The 26,282-nt window shown below is 44.2% G+C and overlaps 1 protein-coding gene across 1 annotated transcript in view; it reads right to left on the bottom strand.

Annotated features, from left to right (window-relative positions):
* The window catches only part of LOC137782498 (protein kinase C-binding protein NELL1-like), a 220,837-nt gene that overhangs the window by 96,811 nt on the left and 97,744 nt on the right, over window positions 1-26,282 (bottom strand). The window contains exon 12 of the mRNA XM_068571803.1: window positions 25,963-26,091. Coding sequence (XP_068427904.1) covers window positions 25,963-26,091 — 129 coding nt within the window. The remainder of the gene's footprint in view (window positions 1-25,962; window positions 26,092-26,282) is intronic.

Raw genomic sequence — 26,282 nt, 5'->3', positions numbered from 1 at the left:
AGACCGCCGGGCACGCGCTTGCATGGATTTACGCTCGACCCGCATGCATGTTGCGCTTAAAAACTGCTCCTGTGCGCTTTTTATGCACCTCCATGTGCGCATGCGCAGGTGCTGCCGTACCCTCTTGTCGGCCGGTGCACTCATAGTTCGCGCTGTGTACACATGCAGGGCAGGAAACTCGCGCTGCTTGTGTCTCTTGCGCTGTTTACGACGAAATGTGTTTTTACTTTGGGCGCTTTGTGCGGCAGTAAACTCTTTTTTGTCAACCGGTTGACCTGCTGCTATGGTGACGCATCTCGGTATCCCGGATGTGGGAGAGATCCACTTGCTCCACAAAGGAGGAGGAGGAGGCCATAAACATCCCGCATGCAGGAGCGGCATCTCGGGATGTGTTCAGGGACACGGACACTTCCTTGTGTCCGCGCTATTGGAGCAGATTTTGCTGCATCTTTTTTTTTTTTTTTTAAATACCAACTCATCTCTCAGCTTGACATTACATTTGTATAAAACATAACACATTCCTCAGGGAACAATGTGCATGGCCATCTAATTGCACAACAATTAAAACAGCAAGTAAAAAGACTAAAGCAGACCCACCAGGTCTGAGCAGCTGACTCCATTGCAGACGATATAAATACTCATATAATAATAATAATAATAATAATAATAATAATAATAATAATAAGGGGTGGGTAATATTCTAAGAAAACAATTTCAAAGATTAATGATGTTGATTTATGAGAGAGAGAGAAATTGGATAGTGTATAAGAGTAATTTAATGCAGTTTTTTGTTAAGGAACCATAATGCTTTATGTTATAAAATTGACCGCAGATGCCACCATTAATAACTTTAGGAATTTAAAACATATTTTCCCCGGTAGCAGACTCTCCTATCCGCTTATCCGGGGCCGGAGAGGAGCAGCAGACTCTCCATGATATTCAAAATCTCCCTCTCCCTTGTAAACTGAGGACATAAATCATTATGTGTGATTCTGCACAAGTAGTTTTATGTTCTGGGCCTTTTCGGTTTTGTCACTTATTTTTTGAAGTATCCCTCTTTTTCATGATATTGAAAGATGGTCTCATGTCTAAAAACAATGAGATTAGTATTTATTCATGTTCACAAAAGAACATAAAAATAAAACGTGTCTTTCAGGATGTTTTCGCTCAGAGGCAGGACGTCGGAAACGGCAATCTTTAGGATTCATAAAATGAAATGCTATACATATAATGCAGTGATGTTCAACCACTGTGCTGTGGGAAAATGTCCAATTTGATTTAATTGGTCACAAAAAATATTATTTAGTTGCCGCAAATAATTTGCCATTGTTCAGCGTCTGAGCCTGCAATATAGTGGCTGGGCTAATAATTAAATACTCTTCCATGCCAGTAGGTAGTTCAATAAGGACCTACCATATATGCTGTGTTATCCTACAATGTCACATTCTGCAACTTTTTTGGTTGTTGGTGTGTCGCAGAATTGTAGAAAATGTGCCGTTTGAAAAAACGCTGATGCGGCGAAACCTCACATGTCCACTTTATTTCCAGAGACGACTTGACGGATGAGGACAGTCCGGATGAGGAGTGGGATCAGAAGCCCGCGAACAGAAGAGCTTCCCTGAGAAAGCGCCGCCTTCCGGTTTCTGCCTCTCCGGTGTCGTCGTCGCCTCTGAAATCCCCGTCCAAGAAATCGAAACGGAGTCCCCTCGTGAAGAAGAACCACTACGCGCCGATACCCCAAAAAACGCCCACCTCCTCCCGCAAAACTAGCAACACATTATCCGGCTCACGCTGGAAAAATCCAAGTGGAAAGCGACCGGCGGGGAGACAATCGGGGGGAAGTCGGCTCGCGAGAGATGCCGAGGGCGAAGAAGCCGATGGAGACCGGTGGCGCAACGTGGACGAGGAAGACGTGGAGCCTCCTCAACCGCGGTTCAGACCGGCGAGAGACGCGGGGCCGCAGCTGAACCGAACCGCCAACTACACGCCGCTGGAACTGTTCCAGCTGTTCTTCTCCACGACGGTCATCGACACGTTGGTGAGAAACACCAACGCCTACGGCAAAAGGAAATACCAGGGGCGGAAGGAAAGCTGGGTGCCCGTCACAACGGCGGACATGCACTCCACCATCTGCCTCGTCCTCTACATGGGTATCGCGCCGCTCAAAACCCTGAAAGACTTCTGGAGAGGATCCAAGCTGTTCAGCCTGCCCTTCCCTGCCTCCATCATGCCTTGCAGACGCTTCCTCGCCATCTCCCGCAGCCTGCACATGAACGATCCCGCGGCCGAAGCCGCCAACGACCAGAAGAAAGGGACACCGGGATATGACCGACTTTTCAAGATAAAGCCGCTGTACGGGCAGATTTTGGAGGCCTGCTACACTTTCTTCCACCCGCACCAGCACATCTCCATCGACGAACGGATGGTGGCGAGCAAAGCGAGGATCGGGTTCAAGCAGTACGTCAAAAACAAGCCCACGAAATGGGGCTTTAAGCTGTTCGTCTTGGCAGACTCGTCGTGTGGCTACACCCTGAACTTTTTCGTGTACAGCGGAAGAGAGAGTAACCCCACGGGGAAGGGGGCGAGCTACGACGCCGTCATGAGACTGCTGGACGTCCCCTTTCTGGGCAAAGGATATAAGCTATACGTGGACAACTTTTACACGAGTCCCACTCTTTTCCTAGACCTCCTTCAGAAGAAAATCTGGGCGTGCGGCACGCTGCGCTCCAACGTGGCCGGTTACCCCCGAACCAAAAGCAACGACATGCCCATGAAAACGCCGAGGGGAACCATCCGGTGGATGCGGAGAGGAGGGTTGCTGTTCGTGAAGTGGCTGGACACCCGGGAGGTTACCATGTGCTCCACTCTGCACAAAGCATACAGCAACGACATCGCCAAGCGCAAAGTCAAAGACGCCGACGGACAGTGGACAGAGAAGGAGGTGCCTCTGCCGGGCTGCATCAAAGACTACAACCAGCACATGGGCGGCGTCGACTTGTCGGACGCACTCATCAGCTACTACAATGTCCTCCATAAAACCCGGAAATGGTACAAGACTCTGTTTTACCATTTCGTGGACATAGCCACCGTGAACGCCTTCATCCTCCACAAAGGAATGTGCAAACTGCAGAACCGACCCGTGTTGACGCAGAAAGCCTTCAGGGAACAGCTGATCGTGTCCCTGGCTGCCATCGGGTCCACGCCACGTCGGGCGGGTCCGCAAAACTTCATGTTGCCCGCCGCTACTTTCAAGGTGCCTCCCGCTTCTGCATTCAAAGCCCGGGCGGCCTCCCGGTCGACGGCACCGCCCGCCTCCCCGTCCAATGAGTCGGGGCCGGCTGCTCCAGCCCACGATGCTCCAGGCGAAGGCCACCTGCCGGCTTACTTTGTAGAACGAATGACCAACGTGGCCTCCAGGTATCGGGCCACCGCCGGCAGAAGGGCATGTGTGGTCTGCAAAAGGAAGTCACCAGTCTATTGCAGCACTTGTCAAAAGACACTCTGCTTCACCACTTCAAGGAACTGTTATAGCGAGTGGCACAGACGCAATCGTATCTGTGTCTAAGTGACGAAACTCACCTGTGTAGATATCGTCCGTGTCAAGAAATCGAGGTCGAGTGAACCCTTTAGTGTGGAAGTTTGGAAATCAGCCTTTAAGTGCTAAGAGAACACATCTAATCTGCCCTTTGGTTCCTTTGCTAAAGTCTCCTTTGTCTCTGTTGTGACCTCATAATATCAGGACCTCGCAGTTTCACTTTCAGAGGACTGAAAGCTACAAAAAACTAATTTTTACCACGGCAGAGCCCTTAAGGTCGAATGTCTGTCCGCGGGAGACCGAGCTGAAGAAGTTTCTGGTGAACCTGCAGTGTTGCATCATCCTCACCTGGCCTTTAATTGGACTTCTTGATGGTAACTTTATTCCCAGGACTGATAACTCTGCGTTGATATATTCAATAACAGATGCGGCGCACAAACATCTTGGCACCTCTTTTGAAAAGTGATCTTCCAGCATCACGAATGGATTCGGATCCACCCGCCGCTGCCTGGAAGCCTGCTGTGGAAATAGATCCCTTATCTTGTCCTCTTTCACCATCAGAGGGTTTTATCCTGGTTCTGATCTCATTTTTGGAATATGATGTTTTCATGAAACATAAGAGGTTATTCAGGATTTCGGTTTGTGCGGATGGTGCGGGCCTGTATTTGATGTTCGGTATCCTCAGCCGATCTATTTTTTGTCTTCTCGTTAGTGGTACCTCGGTACCTTCTACTTAAAACAAATGCTTTGATTTGTTGATACAAGAATACATGCACACAGACAGCACGTAAGCCAGCATTGTGGAGCAGATATCAACACTGATTCATGACAGCTTACCTCATCAACTCTACCTCACTCCAGAGGAATTAGACCAACACAAACTGGAACAATTACTTTTTACACTGGACATTTACGGACTTCTCTGCATTTACAGAATACAGCATGGATTGCCAAATGAAAAGCAGTGACCTCAAAGTCTCTTTCGCCTGTCCTCATATCGCTCAAAGGAAAATTAGATATGTTAGTACCTCTGATTAACATGATTACCTCTCGGACTCTTTTTCAAAAAGGTTTTACACAACACTATCATGAATGTCGTATGTATTTCTATGTATGTGGGCTCAGGAATTTTGGAGTTGTGTTCAAATATTTGAAGATACATCAAAGGGATCTGTGTATAGTATATTTCTTTTGCTAGTGGTATTAGTGTGGATTCTAGTGTGTTGGATCCATTTCTAAAGACTAAAAGTATTTAAGTACTAAAGTTTCTACGAAGAAAAAGTAACATGAAGACTAAGTGAGAACATTTCTTTGGAGGAGACGCTCGCCGGCATGATTCACTGATGCTAAATATGTAAAATAATGACTTGGTGCATCGGGAGTGTTACAAATATAAATGTTTTCATTATCGTGAGAGCGAGTCATCATCATTTAATAACTTCATGTTCAGTGGGAGATTGTGAAGATCAAGTCCACGTTTGAAAATATAACAAAAAGAAACAAATGAAAGAAAAAGATTTTCGTGTGGAAATAAGATCACATTTCAGTGTCTTCAGCCAGATGTCAGAGGCGGAGCTGTAGGCTTGTCATACGAACTGCTGACCTGGGTTTTATTATCTGGGTTTTATTCAGAGTACTTGCATTAAAAGGCGTGAAACAGAGCCGCTCTCGACCTTCCTCATTAGACCCGACGAGATGAAGTGATGGGAATAAATACAACCCGCTGATTGCTATTCTTGTTAATAATCAACTGGATCAATCAACACTTTTGATGAACATTGCTTATGTTAATGGCTCCCGTTGTGAATTTAAATATGACTTGAACCTGACGTATGTATCGTACACACTGAGAGAAGCTCTCATTTTCAACCTGAAGCCAAATGACGGGTGGTAAGAATAAATTAATAAACTCTGATTTCCTGCCCAGTCGTTCTTCACCCTGCTGCTGAGTGCACTTTTAGAAGCTCTTGGTATTATGCATCACTTCTTTTTTTAGTGCAAACATGTTAAATTGGGGCACTTTGCTGAAAACACCAGTGCGGTGATATCTTAATCTTGTTTGATTAATTTACTTTTCACTTCTAGCAGGTTACCGCTGAGTGCTCATGGCGTCTTTATATGTGTTACAGACGTCATTTGCAAGTGGTGGAAGAAGTATTTTGATGTTATACTTTCCCACAATGTACAATTCCAGCATTCAGATCATTACTTCAGTAAAAGTATGCGTGTAGTCGCAGCAAAATGTACTTTTGAAGTATGGAAAGTATCCACTGTGCAGGAAATGTTCCCTCTCAGTGTTATAACGTTTGTTTGTTTCTTTAAGCTTCAGAAGTACAGCAGGTGAATTATCTCAACACATAAAGAAGCACTTCATTCAGTTCCTCAAAAACATTTTTTTTAAAAACACCACATCTGGAGAGACGGGGTTTTTATCAGACGGAAAAATAATCTGAAAAGTAATTTAGGCCGTCAGATAAATGTGGCAGAGTAAAAAAGTACATTTCCCTCCCAAGCTGCGTGAAATGGAAATACTTAATTTAACGACAAGTACCTCAACTTTGTAGTACTTTTAGTAATGAGTAAATATACGTGGTTTCTTTCCAAGACTGTAAAATGCCTGAAGCAAAATGTGACTGAATGCCAAACGGTTGCCTTCAGGTACAGCATCCTGCCGTCTGCGTTCCCAAGTGAAGACACGGGACCACAGGTCAGACACAACGGATACATTATTGAGTAGGAAACGGCAGCGAGGTTAAATACAGGTGAAATATATTATGATAATAAAGCACTCATAGACGGGCTTCTTATAACCGGAGCCTGAACTTACTCTGGATAACGTAAACAGTAATGAGGGACACACACATATATATATATATATATATATATATATATATATATATATATATATATATATATATACACACACATATACACATATATATATATACATATATATACACATATATATACATATATACACATATACATATACATATATATACACACATATACATATATATACACACATATACATATATATACACATAGTATACACTTGTATTGACTAAAAATGAAATAACTCATAAGGAGAATGCTCTGTGCATGGAAATGTTGGCCCTGACATTTAGATTGTGTATATGGTCCTTTTGTACGGAAGACCATTTCCGTTAGCAAAAGAAAAGAATTATGAGCTAAAAAGTCAAAATTATGAGCTAAAAAGTCAAAATTATGAGATGGAAATTAAAAATTCTATGATTGAAAGTCATAATTATGAGATAGGAAGTCATAATTATGACATAGAAATTTAAAATTATGAGATTTAAAGTCATAATTATGAGCTAGAAAGTCAAAATTATGAGCTAGAAAGTCAAAATTATGAGCTAGCAAGTCAAAATTAGGAGCTAGAAAGTCATAAGTATGAGAAAGAAAGTCAAAATTATGAGAGAGAAAGCCATAATTATGAGATAGAAAGTTATAATTATGAGATAGAAAGTCATTATGAGGTAGTCAGCACCGCTGGAGCGCATGTACACTTACTATCTCATAATTTCGACTTTCTATCTCATAATTATAATTTTGTTTCAGTTTTTTCGAGCAGAAATGGGCTTCCATACTTTTAACAACAGCTCGGGGGGAGAGCGATGAGACGCTGGAAGCTGGGTCAAGCGACGCTAAGCAGGGGTGATGCATTAAATAAAATAACTTTAAAAAACGCTGAGTGACCGCTGAACTGGTCCGGCGCCAGACCGGCGGGAGCTGCGTGCGGACGCGCGCATCACGCGGCCCGGTGACGGGTGTGGCGCGGCGTGCGCCCGCGATAAACAGCCCGACGGCTCCCTTCGTGGCGGCTTAGCGGACGGAGCGGCCTCGCTCAGGTGGGGCGGCGGCACGCGGAGCATCCCTCTGTGATTACACATCCTGCGACTGCAGATAAGAGACCGTTTAACCTTCTGCCAGTCACCACCGCGCGCCGTTTATTTGGTTTCCCAAACGTTAAATTGGGAGCAATTCTGCGGGCGCCGCGTCGCATATCTCAGTCCATAAAGCAAAGGCAAACTTTTTCTTTTTTTTTGTTTCCATTTCACAGGAGATTAATAATTTCCAGCTAGGAGGAGCGAGTCTCCGTCTGAGACTAAATTTAATGTCTGCAGACAAAATAAGACTCTGCTGGAGTGTTAATATCAATCCATTTCACTGCATTCGGAAATATGTATTACCTTTTTTTTGCATATCAGAGGCTGATCGCAGCGGTGGGGCTGAAACTTGGCGGTTAATGGTGTCAAAGAGTTTGATATCTCTTTCCCTTTTTGCCCAGTGCATGCTGGGATTGCCTCTGGCCTCCCGACCCCGGCTTGAAACTCTTGAATAACACAACAGGTGAAGGACGAGACAATGAACTACTGCATAAGCATGACTGACTGTGGAAGTGACCGTATACGGTTACTTGATGGTGGTTGTATTGTGTAGCATCTCTTGGTAACAGCCTTTTTACAGGCTGCTAGCAACATTTTCAGCAGATACCCGTCTTCCCTTAAGACAATATCTGCTGTTATAATACCAAAGTAAAGTAAAATACAGGACCTTTTCTGTGTCATAGCCCAGAATGTTCACAATAACCTTACGGACATTTCCCCAGAACTGTACAATTTCCGAACATAGCCGAAATACATGCGAGTGGTTTACATTTACTGCCCCACATTTCCTCCAACGTGGTTGAACTTGTTTGTTTGTTTGTTCCTACTACACGTTGGACATGAGACCGATAACCGATCACAATGCATGCTGGTTGGTTTGAGATGATTGTCATCTAACCCTGAAGAGAAATAGGGAAAGTCACACCATTTCAAGCCGTGAAGTTGCAATATTTTCCATGAAGAAACGAAGCGAGAGGGCCAAACCTCTCCACACATCTTTCATGGGACCCGATCGCTGACCTCCTACAGACGGACAGCATATGCCCCCAACACAACGAAGTGCCCAGTCGTGATGTTAATGGTGCTGTGTGTCAACACCCTGCTGCTGCTGCTCTCTCCTGACAGGCCGAAGCTTTATCACATCATTACACACCATTACTGTTTTTAATGGAGTCAACAGCTCCCGAGCCGAGGATGCCCTCTCTCTCTCTCTCTCTCTCTCTCTCTCTCTCTGCTGCCTGACTCATTAGATGATCCAACGTGTGAATAACTCAAGGCTCAATTATCAAGACGCCCGCCGGCTCACCTCGCCCTCGCGCGCTCACACCGGAGACGAGACGTCTCGAGTCGCGGCGGCGTCTCACTTTGCCGATATTGGATTGTTTTTTTCGGGTACTGGTGCGGCGGCAGTTCATAAATACGCCTGTGGTTTCCGGATTTTGATGCCTCTTAGGCCCCGTTTACACGGGGGGAAAACGCATATGTATTCATGCGTTTTGGCCTTCCATTTCCACAAAAACAGAGGTGTGTACGACGTTGTTCTTGAAAACGGAGGGGCAGGAACCTGTAAATAAAACTCATTGAATATCATTTTTTTGTATATATCTGTATGTTGGACTGAATTTATGATTGACATGATTGACTGACAAAGCTGATGAAGTGTTGCATTGCAGTGGTTTATTATTATATGTTATATTTTTACTTATTTACCTGCTTGTTTGTGTGTGTGTGTGTGTGTGTTTTCTTTCCTTGTGGCTCGTCTTGGACAGACACACGGTTAGTTTCTTGTATTCTTTCTTACCTTTGAGTGTCGTAATTTTTGTTGAACTGTAGAAATAACCAAATAAAATATCAAGTATGATTTATTTTTTTTAAACGCACGTTAATAAAAGAAAAGATCAAGGGGGCAAAATGGATGCCGATACGCTCACTATTATTATTGATGGTCTTTTCTTGTTTTGTCAGCGTTTTGTTCGGTATTTAAATGGGATCCAGACTGTTTGCCAGAAATGTTCATCATCATATAACAAACGTGCGCCTCTCTGTCTGATAGGAATCTGTAATTACATTTCAGTAGAAACAAGAATCATAGCCTGTTCTACAATCTACACTTTACCATCATGTTGGCAACTTGAGCCCAAACACAAGGGATTTAAACAGCGATATATTCAATATTAGATGTCTAGATATGAAAAAATATTGAATATGCTACTAATCTAATAGACTTTACGTCCAAAAAGCGTCCAAAAAGCCCCAAAAGTGGTAAAAAAAAATATGCAACTCAACCACATACTACTTACTATGTACTTCTACTTCAGAGGAAAACATTCTTTGACTCACAAATTATATAATAACAAAAGATATAATAGTTAAAATAGGATAATCCAGTATTATATTAGAAGTGACAGCTCCACCTTGAGCAGAAGTTACGTAAAGTAAAGTGCACGGTGCCAATAACGCCTCGCTTCCAATCTTCACTTTGAAATAAATCTTTGAATGTGCGGCAATAATACTTTCAATATTAATAGTTAATCGTTTTACATAAGAAGAGCAGAAAGTTGGAGTCAGCCTGCTTCTTGCCAAAACCAATACTCCAAGCTCAGAAAAGTGAGCCTGGAGGAAAAGGATGAAAAGTAAAGGCAGCCGTCCTCAAAGGGTCCCTCAAATCACTAAACAGGCGCCTGAAAAAGCGCCAAAAGCGTCATAAATTAGCATCAAGTCTGACGCTGGAGAAACACAGTGTTAAAAAAACACAGATTGGTTGTCTCTCCGCTCGCGTTGAAGGACGTTGGGGAGTTAACGAAGTCGATGAGCCGCGGCCCGCCCGCTGTGGACGGCGCGCTCGACTCAATCCGCTTACCCCCGAAGCCCCGCTGCTTGTTGGTTTAAAAGCGTATTAATTGAACGTGTCCAAATTGCACCAAATGCCACAAAGCGCTCACTGTGGGGGGGGGTCTGCTCGCCGAGCGTGGAGTAGATTGGATGAACGGTTCTTGAGAACACACAGACTGACAGAGTCTTGGCTTTGTAGTTGAGATGAAACAGTCTCGTTCCAGGAAAACGTGCTGGACCCGAAGATCCAGGGATCCAACGGCCGACCTCTGACCCCTGAGCCACGGCAGGTATCGAGGGAAGGGAGCTGCATCTCTTGAGCTCAACTGCCCGAAACTGCAGCCATTGCGCTCGTTCCACTCAAACCCCAACAGCTCTCGTTAAGCTTTTTTGAGATTTTGAAGTCACAAAAAGTGACTTCAAAATCAGCTACAATGTAATATTGATATTCATGATTTCACAATATTCAAACTGCAATAAAAGCAGATCCTTAAACTTGTTAAGTAAAATTGCAACGCATTCTTGTTCAAGCTGACCTCTGCTATGCAAATGTGTATGGCCTTGAGATTTTACTGTGCAGTTTTGGAGAAAAGTGACTTCAAAATCAGCTGCACTGTAATAATGATATTCATAATGTCACAATTTCCAATATTCAAAGGGCTATGAAAACAGATTGTTACATTCGTAAAGTTAAATTACAAAGCAGTCTTGTTCAGACTGACCTCTGCTATATCCATGTGTATGGCCTTGAGATTTTACTGTACAGTTTTGGAGAAAAGTGACTTCAAAATCAGCTACAATATAATAATGATATTCATAATGTCACAATTTCCAATATTCAAACTGCTATAAAAGCAGATCCTTAAACTTGTTAAGTAAAATTGCAACGCATTCTTGTTCAAGCTGACCTCTGCTATGCAAATGTGTATGGCCTTGAGATTTTACTGTGCAGTTTTGGAGAAAAGTGACTTCAAAATCAGCTACACTGTAATAATGATATTCATAATTTCACAATATTCAAACTGCTGGAATAGTGGAATATGTTTTGTTAACTTTTCATCTTAAGTGGATTATTATTGTTGTATTTAACCTTTACATTATTTGTTGGACCCTGGTACTAATAAAAAAATACAGGATAGTAAGAGCTGAACTGTTGCTTCATTTATCTAATTTCCACTTCCATGGAAAAAGTGGGCTGGTCTTGAGCCTGAAGTTCCCGGGCTGAAAAGTGTCCCCACTCCGGCTCTGGTCAGAGGAGTTACACACTCGTCATCAGGGAGTTCCTCTCTCTCCTCACTGCAGGACGTTCAACACATGAAGGTCGACCCAAAAGTCCACCGGCTGCTTTTCTTCTTTATGAACACTCAAGCTTTCAATGCGGCCATCTGCCAGCTCCAGAAAATGAAAGTTTGAAGCCTTTCGGTGGAGGAAGCGTGTGGATAAACAGAAGGTTTGTCATTCTTCACTTGCGTCGACCTTCTCCTGACAACATGCAAACACCTCACCTGCCATTACACGAGTCACCTCTCTCCTTACACCGTGTTCTGTCACTGTTGGATTTACTGTAAATAAAATAACAAGCTGAAGGCTGAGGGAGCGGGTTCATTCATTAATTAGTCTCCTGGTGGTAAATACACCACGAAACGGGCTTGAGGGACTTTGTTTGTCTTCGCTATCTCTCAGAAATGCTAGGAACGCATGATGCATGGATAACGTGTTGATTATAATATCAGCGGTACAATTATCAGCTATATTCACACAAATAGACGAGAAAAAACACAATGATATGCATTACATGATTTGTAAAGAAGAACAGTCTAGTATGAACCTGAACATGAGCATTATATGCATTACATTAAAGGCTTCCTCCACATTACATTGAAGGCTTCCTCCACATAGTAAAAACTGTGGTTTTATGTGTGATAAGTGTTCAAAAATTGATTTCGGTAGCTGGACATCATTCAAATAATTCTTTTCCCCATCTTGGCAACCAAAAAATTGTTCTTAAAAGGTTTATTACTGATCTGCAAAGCATAGAAAATAGAACCACTGCTGAAAACAACTTCAAGGAAAAACTTATTTTTAAGGTGGGCTGTGCCTTAACCCAAAAGCAGTGCTCGTACACACACCTATGCCCACACACACACACACACACATATGCACACACACTGAACTTATCCCTGGTCCAAGAGATGCTTTGGAGGCGACAGGTGATTCTGGGAACGTCTGAAACGATGAGCCAACCTGCTTCTTCTGGATTGACCTATGGGGGGCGACTTGACCTAGACCGGTGGTTCTCAAACTGCGGAGCGCGACCCTCTAGTGGAGCGCGGAGGTATTACAGGTGGGGCGCGGGGGGAGATGCAGATTCTTAAAAAAAATTTTACATTTTTTTTATTTTTTTTAAGAATCCTTTATTAATCTCACAGTAGGGGAATTATTCCCTGCATTTTAACCATCAACCTTAGTAATTAAGGATCTTTGCGCTGTTGTGAAGCTCTGGGGCTTTAGTGTCTTGCGCAACGACACGTCAACATAAAACTACGGGGAGAAAACAGGGATCCAACCGGCTTCCTTCCTAATGTTTTTGCCAAATATGAGTTGTTTTTTGCACATATATAACTTTATTTGCATTATTTTAACAAAGTGATTGCACATGTTATTAGTTTTTGTCAGATGGAGCAATCTGGTTTACTTGAAAGGGATTTACATTTTCTTTAATCTATTAATTAAAAAATCACGGATGGAGGAGTCTCAACAAGTTGTACCGTTTTGTTCCCGTGTTGTTGGGGCGGTGGAGCCCAAACATTTTGCTTCCACCCAAAGTGGGGCGTGACAGAAAAAGTTTGAGAACCACTTGACCTGGAGACTCAACGACGGAAAACCAACATTTCCTTGAACTGTAAAATGATCGCGCTGCTTCGCGCCCAGCTTTGAAAACAAAAATCCGATGCGCTCGTCCCCCGCTTTGCCAGCAAGCCTGAACTCCTGCACCAGGGCTGCAACGCCCGTCTTCAAAGACATCCTCAGCCAACGGGCTTTGGGCAACAGGTGCTGGGGAGCCGGGGCCCTTTGTACTCAAGAGCGTCTGTAATATAGCCGGGAGCTTTTCAGGCAAGATATTTTTGTGGGAAGCACTCGATGATGCTCCCACTGTTGCTATGATACAATTGAAAACCCCTTTAAAGTTAAGATATCTTTAACTTCATGCACTTGGAGCTGGAGACGTAAAGCTGGATACTTATGCAACGTCAACAACGAGGAAGAAGACAGCAATGTTGCAAAGGGAATGAGAAGGAAGATATGAAGCAGACAATATACATCATATCCATACGGGCGAGACAGGCATCTGGGGTGGAGAAGTGCCGTGAAAAAGTAGAAAGTGTGTTGTCTTTTTGTGTGACATGATGTGTGTATAGCAGAGCACTTGCGTGAGCATTTGGGGTTTTAGAGGTCAATCGACATCTTGGTGAAACAAGGCTACGTTTGCTTCGAAATAGCTTAACGGTTTTGTTCCATGAGCATTTCTGTGAGTATTTCCACATTGAATTGAGGACATGAACTGCTGGCTTCAAACGGACCTCAGACCCCCATAAGAGCCACTTAAAAAGGGCCCGCTTGATGCACAGATACATCGTCTCATGCTAGCACAGCCCGCCATGCCTCAGTCACCTCAGATCCTCTCCCCTCGAGCAATCCCTTTACAAAAACTGTAATTTTTTCAGCTCCTGTAACTGCAACTGCAAAGACGTCTGCAAATTGTCAACTCCAAATGAAACTTTGAAAGCTTTTTTAGACGATCTACTGATATGAATACTTGAGAGTCACTTTCCTTTAAGATTCAAGTACTTTTCTTAAGCCAAAACACAAGATCCCTTTGCTGCAATAACACTCAATTAGATGAAATCGCTCCTGTGTCTGGATGTGTGGATGGCATCATCCCCCTGCTTCCTTCCTTTCTTTTTTTAAAGTCTCAGCTCATCGTGGTTCCACCGGAGCATTAAATTAGTGCTGTGACAGTTACAACGAAAGGTTGTTTGGCGGGTTTAATTGTCGGGCGGTTAAATATGGTGTGACTGTAAGGCAGCCTGGCAGAACGTTTGGGTCATAAACCATTTGGAGCCGTCGTGCTTTGTGGAGCGGAGCAGAAAATCACTACTCCAAGGGAAAATCCTTGACGGTACTCTGACGGCTAAAATCAATCCCCAAACAAAGCTAGACTTCAGGATGAATGTCGAGTCTCGGCATACAAACTATCTCATCATTCCTTCAACAACAAAAAACGGAGCATCTCTTAATTTACTGTATATTTAGGCAGGACAAAATGATTTGTACTGTACCCTGTAGATAACGTGGTTCTTTTATCACAGCCTGTGCATTGACTCGAAGTAGCACTGGATCTTAAAAATAAACGTAAATTCAGTTAGTCTGTGTGTGAGCGTAATTTAGTTCAATGACACTCAGTCTTCTGAGCTTTTGTCTCATTCACTCCAGTGTGTGTATGTGTGTGTGTGCGTCTAAAAGGCCAAGGACAATGTCGGAGCTAAGTTGAGATGACTGATGTCCTCGCAGTTATAATTGTGTCATTACCACCCTGTGGAACATGATCATTAGTCCCTGCGGTCTCTGCTGTAATTAACAGATTTGGGATGACTGAGGGGCGAGCTGAGGGAGAGAGGGGGGAGAGCGTCTGTCCCTCTCCAGACTTTCCAAGGAAAAAATAATAAAAACCAAGCGCAGTCAACCTTTTTTTAATCTGATCTATGTTCAGATGGTTGCTGTGTCACAGATCGAGGGGTGGACTCCATGGAGGTCTGGCTTTTCTAGACGGAGAACATTTTGTAACGAGTTCAACGCGGCCGTGTCCTCCAAGTCCAAACAGTACAAACACTTAACACCCATCACAAGATTAGCCTCTATGCAGACGATGTATTGCTCTTCCTACAAAACCAATACTCATCATTACAGGAAACTATCAAAGTAATCAAATCATTCCCAAATAGTTATATTCTGCGGACACAAATTAAACTTTACCTAGGAGACGCCAGTGTCCCACAAACCAACAGCCACGTACGTAGAATGGTCTGCCCATTGTTTGTGTTCGGGTGATAATCTGTGACTGGTTGATATGCAATATTACTAGACGGATGCAACAGCCCCCTGCAAGGTTTTGGTTGAGCTTGATTATGTTAAGTACAACTTCAATGCTTATGAGCAAAACTGTCAGGGTTGTATTCACACTCGTGCTGGTCATTCAAGAGCAAATTCTTCTCTGCAAACTTCAATTCTCAACTTTACGCACCATTAGAATATATGTAGGTGAGGCTTGAATGTCGTCTCCTAAGGGAAAAGAAGTGCAAGACAGGTCCACTTTCCTTCCTGTCCTCCAAAGATAACACCTCGACAGGCCGCGTCCTTCAAAAAAAAAAGGAGGTGACGACTGAATTGGGACGGAGACAGACTGGACTACTGTACGTCTCTACAGGGTCAGCTAATGGCAACTTCAGCCTATTAAAGAACGGCCCGCCCACGCAGCTCGACCGATTTAACGACGACCCGCTCCGACCACTGAGCCACAGCGGCACCACATTATTACATGTGAAATATAATTGTACCTATTTTTCCATAACAGCGGTATTGTATTATTACTTCTGAGTCTCTGCAAATGGCTAATGAGCTCACCCCTGAGACCCACAGATGCTGACAAGTCTTAAATCACTGTGTGCGTGATTTAATTGTGACTTGAGTCTGAAGTCCACGTCCCCGTCTCTGCTTTGAAGATGAGAACTCCAAACCCCATCATTTTCTTTTTAAATGAGAAGGCCAGCTTGTCTGTAACTGTGAGATGAGAGTAAAATCTCACGTCTTTAAACTGAGCTTTGGCAGTCGACGTCTAATTGGAACGTGGCCCATCTCAAAAAAGATAACAGTGGTGACTAATGTCAACAGAGAAGATACAAGGAATAGTCGGCCTTAATGTGTGATAGAGAGAGAGAGAAAAAAGTTGATGACTTTGGCAATTTAATGACATTGAGGAATAGATAATGTAAAAAGAAATAGGGGATAGCACATTGTCCTGAATAAAACGGGCCTCCTGGTACTTTCTCCCATTAGGCTACTTGGAGAAAATAAGTTTTTCAGGCTCGTGAACCTTTTGGGACCGATCCCAACAACACTTTGAAAGTGTTAGCCCACGGACCGGGCCGAGCAGCGATCCACCCAAGTCCTCTGGTTGAAGAGATTACGACCCCAATCCCGTGCAGCTCGGAACTGGTCCGGAAATTGAGTGGGAAATAAGCAGGGGAGGGGATAAATAACCGCATGAGAAACTAGTACGCGGGGAACAGGAGCGACGCCAAGGACAGCGTTGGAACACTTGCAGTCAGTGCGGTGCAGATGGCGGAGATGGATGCCACCCAGGAGAGAGTTTGGGAAGTGGGAAACCGAGGGAGAGGAAGGACTCGGAGTCGCAACAGCACACACACACACACACACACACACACAGAGCACTCTGTCACTCAGTGAAGTGACTGTAATTCATTACAGGTCTTTCGCTGACCTTTTACCAGAGTGCTCACCCACTGTGACTCCTGCAGACCTCTGCCAGCGTTACACTGTGGGCCGATACGATGCGGCCGCTGCACACGGAGCAGCTCCCCTCACACAGCTTGGCGAGCAGCGCTGCTTTTACTTTCCAACACTGGGCTCCCCTATTCATAGTCTCCGTCTGAGCAGCGAAACGAGCGGGGTTTTACCGTTATATTGAAGCCCGTCTGTCTGCGCGTTCAGGAGCCAAGAAGCTTCTTTGTCACCTTTTATTTAAGGAGGCTTGAGCTTCAATTCAACGTTCATCAAAAAGGGATGACATCAGACACACTGAACGTCCCGCCATGAGAACATTAGGGGGGTTTATCTCTTTTTAAAATAAACGACAGGCATCATTCTGTCTTCCCGTGTATTTAGGCACCGGAGGTGACGCCGAGGACTTCCCGGTTGATTACCAAACATGTGCTTTTGTCTGGGAGGTCAAACAACAAACTTTAATGAAGGGCACAGCTTACAGCAGGTTGTTGGCAGAGGCTTTCCCTGCTGCTTTTTAGTTCGTCCTTGTCTTTATCTACCTTACTTACTGACTGTCTGTCGTCGTCGTATCCGCTAACCCTCGGCTCGAACGCCTTTTCCTACAACAGACAGAACTGGGGAGCAGCGGCGCTGTTGCTCATTCGTTCCCTGTCATTACGTCCTTGTTTGAACACGTCGGAGGCCGGGGTTCCCACAGAGAACCTGATTGATTTGCAGAAGTACAAACACAGCCAATTACTATTTAATGCCACTGAGTGAGAGCCAATTCAGCCAGACAACGCTCGACAACGCCATAAAAAGACAGATGCAGACTGGTGCGCCCGTCATCGCGGGCTGAATAAGAACTAATGAGGATTATCTAAACTGCTCCCAATCAATAAGTCCCCCTCTTTTACATCGCATCCTCTCAGCGCACATCACATCACGTCTCGATGGCGCCGCATCGACAACGTCCATGCTCATGACTTGACACTGAAGTGGTCTGCGATACAAAATGAGGAAAACCTCTTGCAACACAGCATAGGTGTGTATTTTCTATGTTTCTTTGACTCCCGCTGTCGTTGTGTGTGAGCAGACGCGGCAGGAAAAAGTAAGCAGAAGCTGTCAGTTTTAGCGGATTAGCTGTAGCACTGGGGCAGGTGCTGCACTCCTGGTGGAGACACAGTGTTTCCCTGAGCTTATCTATTAAAAAAAAGACAGGAAGGCCACACACACACACACACACACCATCCTGCTGTGTAAGTCCTGCAGGGAGGCTCTGCCCTTGATTAGCTCAATTCCAACCTCTGTGGATATGATTCCTGCAAGTTTGCACTCCCAGGAATCCGTCTGTATTTCTGTCTCTTTGGAGCTGCTGCAGCCTGCCATTACTGTGAATGTGACTGCCTGTCAGTCCGTGTACTGGGCTGTGCCACCCAGAAGCCAACCGGCCCAGCTCATATCAGTATATCTGGAAACACACCATAAAAGCCCCTCTATCTGCCCCAGCAGAACGGAGAGACAAGATGGGTAAAAACCCTCCACAAATAACTTCTTTAATCCCAGTTCATCAGTGCCGGGTGGGTGAGAAATGGATATGACGTTATTAGCCATGAACATCTCAGTGAATGAGGTTCGAGACAAACCGGATGGGAACCATTTACTGAACCAGCAACCAAAGCCTTGAACAGGGAGCTCAGAACAACTTCAGGGAAAAACAAAACAATTACTTATATAAAAAAGTCAGTTCTTCCATCCCAATACAGTGGAGACAAAAGGAATAATCAGCAGATTTCAATTGAATAATTGATGAAATTATCTCCAAGAAAACTTCAGTATCAACGAAGCCGCAAGTTGCCGACTCGCTGTGAAAGGACTAAAACCATAAAGTAGCGTCGCGGACCATAGGGAGTCAAAGTGACTTAATGCAAGTTAACAACATTATGCTTCGTCCTGATTCTGTCGTCACAGTGTCGGAAAGCACTTCGCTACTGCCACATCTGACAACATTGTTCGGCTTAGTTTCTGTAGCCAGTGTAGCAACGAAGCATGGTGGAATTAGTAAGATAGCTAGCTTACTAGCAGACAGCTGGCTAGTCAGCATGACTGGTGACAAAAAATTATTTACAATTGCAATGATGTCGGCTAGGTCTAATGTGAAGGGTTTGTTTTAGGAAGTGAGTATTTAGTTTCACTCCCCGCTGCTCCGGAGAAGGACAAGCTAGCTAACAAGCTAACTAGCCAGGCTGTGTCTGCTCTCTGAAAGGTGAGCTTTACTCTGACACTATTTACGCCAAAGTCATGGCAAATTACCAGTGAGTGGGAAAAGCTAGAGAGGAACTGAAAACTGCTGTGGTGTCAGTGAAGATAGACTGAAGATCAGGGACATTATGAAGTGCATCCTGAGAGCCTGTTAGCTAAGGCGACACATCAGAGAGTCAGTCTCTGAACCCAGGGAGTTCGGTGGCTCCGTGGCTAAATAAAAGAGAGCTGAACAAACATAAATAGCGCCTTAGGTTTCACGTGTCAGCCTCACATTGGGCACTAATCGTGTTACCCATAGCAAAAAAAAAAAAAAAAAACCTTGGTTTTGAGGCTAAATAAAACTGCAGAAGAATGCAGCCCGAGGCAGTGATTGGCGGCAATGTGAACTGTTGAGGGAGTCGTACCATTAGCATCAAATGCAAGTTAAATTAGACCCAATTAGACTCAGCGACTCCGCAACTAGCGCTGCAAACAAAACACGCAGCTGGCGGAGCGGTGAAACGAATCCACCTTTACATGTCAAACAAGGGCGAGTCAGTGTCTGAGTTGCCCAGAAGAGGCGGAGAAGCGATATGGGGCGCAACGGGGAGCTAATGCCGCCATTAACGTGGGTAGAGTGACCCGCGAGGGATCTTAACAGCAGGAGAACTCTTCACAACAACCTCCTGAGACCATTTCTATGGAAATGCGCTTCATCGCCGCATATGTGAGAATACTTGACTCGACTCGAGCGTCTTATGTAACTGCTGTGACTTTTCCCTAATGCGCTCACCCATAAACATTTCCAAGGACGCGTAGTGGCGGTGGAGCCTTTAATTTGAAACATGGAGGAGAAAATAAGTGCACGGAAGAGGCACTTGAGAGGCTGTAACACCAAAAAAAAAGAAAGCTTCCCGCAGACTGGGAGATCATTTGATTATGTTGAGAGTACAAGGTCCATATAAAGCCAAGAAACATGTGCAATGAAAGAAAGATATGCACCATCTAGGTGCACTTTAGACCCATGCTGGGATTTCACCCACCACAGAAAGAGATATACAGAGCAGCCTCTGTGGTAACAACGGCCATTTGGGAGGAGGGTCACTCCCTGTAGCACTCGAGCTCGAAAAACAGTGAATTGTGTCGTTTGTACTTTGCTGATGCAACTATTCTCAACCTCAGCTGCCTCGGCTCTTTTGTTATTTTTGTTATCAGGGCTCAACCTGATGTGTACTTTTAAAATATATATATATATATATATATATATATATATATATATATATATATATATATATATATAAATAAATAAGGTTACAATTAACAAGCTGTCAGCAAAAGCAACAACAGCAGCAGCGGTAATGTGTGTGTCCTCTGGAGTCGAGAGATGATACAGTAGATACTGCCGGAACTGGAAGAATATCACTGACAGCACAAACACGAGCTGATGAGGATAATAAGCCAGAGTAAAGCTCATTAGCACTAACGTGAGACATAACAATAATAGAGCAGCATCAGGAGGGATGACACATTGAGCTGAAGATAGTACAACTTGTGAGATGAAGTCAGTTATTTTTATCAGGAGTAATTAGAGCTTTGACACCGGTGTCACAGTCCTCCTGTGTTTATCTGATTGCATGCATATACGGTATTGATAGGCCCGGTTCAGAACATACTAATAAATGGGCTTACATACATCTGCATGGATGCATTATGTATCATCATTGAAAGTAAAAACATCAAAAGAAATGGTGACGGATGTTTGAAGTGAATATGTGGGTTAGTGGCAGAGCGTGTTGGTGTTGTTGTCTCAGAGGTATAGGGGTTCGAGTGTGTTGAATTTGGATGTCACAGCCTCAAGACACGCAATCAGCATTCAATCCCGGGACAAGTGACTCTGCAGTATACTCACAGGTATCGATCAGCTCAAACTCCGATCGGTAAGGATGGAAACATGACACTCAGGTAGACACATTCAATTTCGCCCATTTCACGACACGTTCGCTGTGATGTGCGTTAAAGAAAATATGTACGAAATACTTCTCCAGTGTTAAAAAAACCTGCACGTACGCATAGTGTATGTGTCCGCTCTGTGATTGACAAGCAACCTGTCCAGGTTGTAGCGTTGTTCCAATAGCAGTAGAAGTGTCCGTAATGTCTCTGATACAGCCTGACAAGCTGGATCGTGTATCAGAGGACGTGATTCTCATGTTATCAGATCGCGTATATGCGTAGATGTTTCCCATTAAGTCCGCTGGGACCCTCTCAAGGAGCAACTATAGCCATATAGAAAGCCATATACATACTATGTATAGATTCATAGAAATACCTTCATCCACAGCATGGAGGTAACAGCATGGGGGAGAACTTTTTCCTTTCTGTTTGCGCTGAAGGCCTTCAGTGTAAAACACTGATTCCACGCAGTCCATGAGGTCCTATCGCACTTCATGTGTCCACGCAGTTGCAGAGCCAGCAGGCTCTGCTGGAGCCCTGTCGGAGCCTTTGAATTGCTGAGTGCTGACAAGACCAATCAATAGCAACCGCTGCCTTGTAGCAGGCGTCCTCCTGGATTAAAAAGTACTTCCCTGAGCCAGACAAGAGGAGGAGCCGCTGTCTTAACATCGAGTATGCAGAGTGACGCCTCCACACCGGACTCATCAAAGATGTCCGCTCTCATGCAGCGATACATCTTTGATGGAGTAAATAAAGACACGGGCCTCGGTGGGCATGCAAGTGAGGCAAAGGACATCATTAGCGTGTGCTTATGTTCCTGTTTCTCCATGCGTGCTTATTCTGCATATGCGGGCACATTCCTCCTTTTGGAAATTAGGCAGATGGCTTTCAATATTAACACATCCTCTCGCTGTGAGTACGAACGAGGCGTGCGTCATATGTGCTACAGCAGAGGCGCACAATATGCCGCGGCTTCATTGACTTGTCGTGCCGGAGGAAAGCATGTTTCATCATAAATGACACTCCTTTTTGTAAGTGACATAAATCAGTGAAGTTGGAGAGTGGGCAGATCCATCTTACACACAATGGTGGAAACAACTCAGTGAACTGAACTACTCTCCTTGGTATAAAAAAAGAAGCAAATTTTCAATAAGAAAAAGTAAAGAAAATAATCTATTTGATGGATGTTTGTGCAAACAGGAACTGCTCGTAGCCATTTCAGCAGGATTGTGCAGATCCACCCCAACGCGAGTCAACACAGCTGGGTTCGGGCGGCTCGAGCTTAAAAAGCGGCATTACTTTTGCGTTGTCCTAAGAACGATTGGATATGTGTTGCCAAAACATACACGCCATGCTTAGCTAAGCTATGCTATCAAAATGTGGCTTGTGTTGTTGAGGAATTACACATTAGGTAGGTAGGGAGAAAGGTAAGTAGGTCGGAAGGGAGGGAGGAAAGTGAGTGAGGCAGATAGATAGATAGATAGATAGATAGGTAGATAGATAGATAGATAGATAGATAGATAGATAGATAGATAGATAGCAAGTAAGTCATAGTCAACATAAAAATCTGAATTATGAAAATACTCAATATCTACAATACAATAACATTAGTCCACAAACATTTGTGATTTCTCTAGTTTGAGGCGAACAAAAGTCAAAACATGCTTTTTAACGGGAAGATTTAGATCAATACCACCTCTTAACAACAGGTGGGGTACCTCGTTGGAGTTAGGACACACTGGAGGACGATATGCCAGCTAAACATCCCACTAATAATCAGGTATTCAGTTTAAAGAGGGGGAGAGGACCACTGTGGCCCCATAAGGCGACCGAATGCCAGACCGAAGCCTCAAGCTGATCTCTGTTTAAATCTGCTGGTCCCTCCTCAAACTGCTCTCTGATTACAAGTATATAATCTCATCCTCAATCATCCAGCCGCACATAAAAACATTTATGAGGATATAATGGTCACATTTAATGGCGGCTCGGAGCCACAGCCAGACATAATCTCCAGTTTATAAAATACAAGAGGAGAAATTCGATTGTTCTGCAAAAACATCTTTTTCTCAGACAGCTGGGCTTTGTGTATAACGCAAATGAGCCAAAAAGGAGAGGATACGCGATATCCTCAGCCAATTTAAGTTGGAGGTGAGAGCGGAGTCAAATATCAGCACACTGTACAGCGGGATTCTTGCTAATCCAGTGACAATAGAAGCGTGAGCTGCCTCAAGGGAGCGAACCCCTCGAACACGGATAATGCCGCCACGGCCAATAGAGCCGTGGCGGCCTGATTTACATAGTTGATTTAACTATCAGTGTTTCTCAGCCCCTCCTCGCTCGATCGGCGTGGGACTGCCGTGGATAGCAGCGGAGCTCTGAGTAAACCTCTTTACCATGCAGATCAAACACAGAGGCGGCCAGACTGCAGGGCTCGCGGCTACCCAGGTCTCAGCGCGTTGAGCGAGTTCAGGCCGTGGCTGCAGCCCAAAGACAACTGCACCGAGCGCCGAGCAAATCCTTCAATCCGCCAGTGCCGCGCCCGAGCTTCTTAATAAAATAAGGCTATTAGATCCATCGCAAGTACTCGGGGCCTCCAGCACCCAGCGACTCTGAGCAAAGTCCTACAAATCAGCCGGCTTGATGGAAGCAGAAAGGGTTCAATTCAAATCTGAATTTAGCAAAACTAAAGTTTAAAATGAGTAAATCCAGACTTGAAATAAAGCAGAGCTCTGTTTCACAGTTAAGGACTAATCTCCAGTTAGTCAATCCAAGTTTATGGATATTAAAATGTGAGACCGAGTATGGATTTGTAAACTTGTATTCCTCAACACGACGTACATTGTTTGCTAGCTAGCAGGCAAACTAGCTAGCTGAAAAGTGAGTTAGTTAGTCGAACGTTACACAAGATGGATCGGTCGCAGAAGCTGTAATTTCTCCTCTTTTGAGATTAACTTGTTGGCTGAATTAATGTGGTAATATGGGGAAATAATAGAGATACAGATGACAGCACAGACAGGAGAAATAAGACAGTTGGTCCAATCATTTTGCTCCATTACAGTCAGTCATTGCTGGCATTCAATAATGTCCACTTTACTTTTTTTTTTGGATTATTTTCTACATGTGCTTGTGAAGTATTGATTAAACTGCATCCCATATATCCATTAAAGCAACTTTATTTATTTATTTTTTTTTAATTTAAAAAACTGAAAACCTCACAACTGCATTATCATTAGATAATAATAAAACTCAAGTCTCTAAATGATTAAATGAAATCAATGGATGGAAATCTATTTAAAACTCGATGCTACCCTTTTGGAAAATGGCCAGCAGGAGTGTTAAACACCATTAGTGGACGACACATGCAAAGCTCCTTGAACCAGAGGTTCTCGGGGAAATTTAATGAAACTATTTGAGTCGCTGAAATGTAATCTACCCTTAACCCCTTTCCCAGCGTGCAGAATACCCGGCAGCAGTAAGAGGGGGGAGGGGGGAGGGGGGAATACCCCCTACGTGGTCCCGCTGTGTCATGCAGATGCAGTCGTTAATAATAAGGTCCATTCACACAACTGCTAAACCATTCAACAACCGTGTGCCCTGCAGGAGAATCCAGCCTGACATTTGTATTCAAACGTATTCAATACATATATTCTATCTCACCTTGAAAATACCCAAAGCTTCTCCGGTTGCACAGAGTGAAAGGACTGTATTTGTAAAGTGTACCGACCACTAAAAGGCGCTTTAACGGTACTTGTCATCATTCACAGCCGTGACAGGAGCCACCATGCCAGGTGTCGCCTGCCCATCAGGACTATCTGACCGTTCATACAACATCCATCCACACACACACACACACACACACACACACACCGTACGGACAACCTCGATCCGGGGATGGAACCGCCGTTAGCGTTAAGTTTTTGAAAACCACACAACAGCGCCCGCCTGTACTCGTGTTGTTTTTAAAACACGTTTTGCAAGTGAAGTGACGCTTTTAAAAGACACTTTTAATGACAAATGCAAGTGACATCTTTCCAGAGACCCTCCAAAGTGTTGACGCGGAGGCGTTCAGGTCTTGCATATTTCTCAAAATGTGATTTGTCTCAATACTGATGGCATATTAAAAGTTGCTTTCTCAGATCTCGCTCTCCTTAGCCAGTCACCATCACATCATGCACTCATTGTGTGTTCATGTCAGGTAATTAGGAAATCTCAGTCAGTGGCTCACAGCCGGCATATGAACGTGCTCCTGAAAGAAAACCACAAATTAAAAGCTGACACACTGCCAGCTATGGATGCTTTACTTCGACACACACACACAAACACACACACAAACGCGGCAAAGATAAAAACAAGTGCGGCTGCATTTTACTCCAGTAGATGCTGAAGACTCTCGTTGTCACAACTGCAATAAAACCTTCACAAGAGAGCGAGAGGAAACACCGGCAATTCATCACAACGTTTAGCCGACGAGCAGGACATCAATCTGCAGAAATTCAGAGTTTACGAGCGTTTGGCGAGCAGACGTCCGTCCCCGTGCGCCGCAGGCGACGCCATACGGAGTTTGATCACGAGAACAGGTTATAAATGAACGTTAATCTCCTCGTTAATTGTTTCGCCGCGACTGTATTTGAAATATTTTGTGCAAGTTCTTGTGCTGTTGCTTAAGAAAGACTATTTGTTTCCCTCCAAGAATAATGAAGCCATGTCCATTCTTTTCTCAAACAAGTGTCTTTTTTTTCCTCACGAAATAATGAAAAAGAACCAACAAGTCGGCGACGAGTGCACGAGCATCGATAAAAGCGTCGATGAAATCCAAACGGTACCCATCGCTGCATCCAGCCGTACTCTTTCTGACATCCTGATTTAATGGCTAATAAGGTCACATGAGCCACGGCTCAGCTTAAGCATGGGAGAGTAGAGTCCTACCTTCACAGTAAGTGGAGTCCCCGTGGATGGAGGCGTAGCCGCCCTTGCATTCGCACTCGGCTTTAGTATTCCGGTTTTTACACTGAGAGTTTTCGCCACAAATGAGTCCCTCTGCGCAGAAGTCATAACCTGGAAGGAGAAGAGGGGACAAAGGAGGCCTCCATTTACTCTGGACCGTACACAGAGATCAAAAGCAGACAAACGCACGGACGAGCACGAATACTGTGGATGACAAAGACTATAAGGGTTTATGACTGCGGTACATTTTTTGGTGCAATAATAAAACGGTTTGGCTCTCAGGACGGCATGCACACACTCAA

Source organism: Clinocottus analis, unplaced genomic scaffold (assembly GCF_023055335.1).
Source record: "Clinocottus analis isolate CAN_PGR_092001 unplaced genomic scaffold, fCliAna1.0.p SCAF_1, whole genome shotgun sequence".
NCBI lineage: Eukaryota > Metazoa > Chordata > Actinopteri > Perciformes > Cottidae > Clinocottus > Clinocottus analis.
This window is presented reverse-complemented; position numbering and strand designations above follow the sequence as displayed.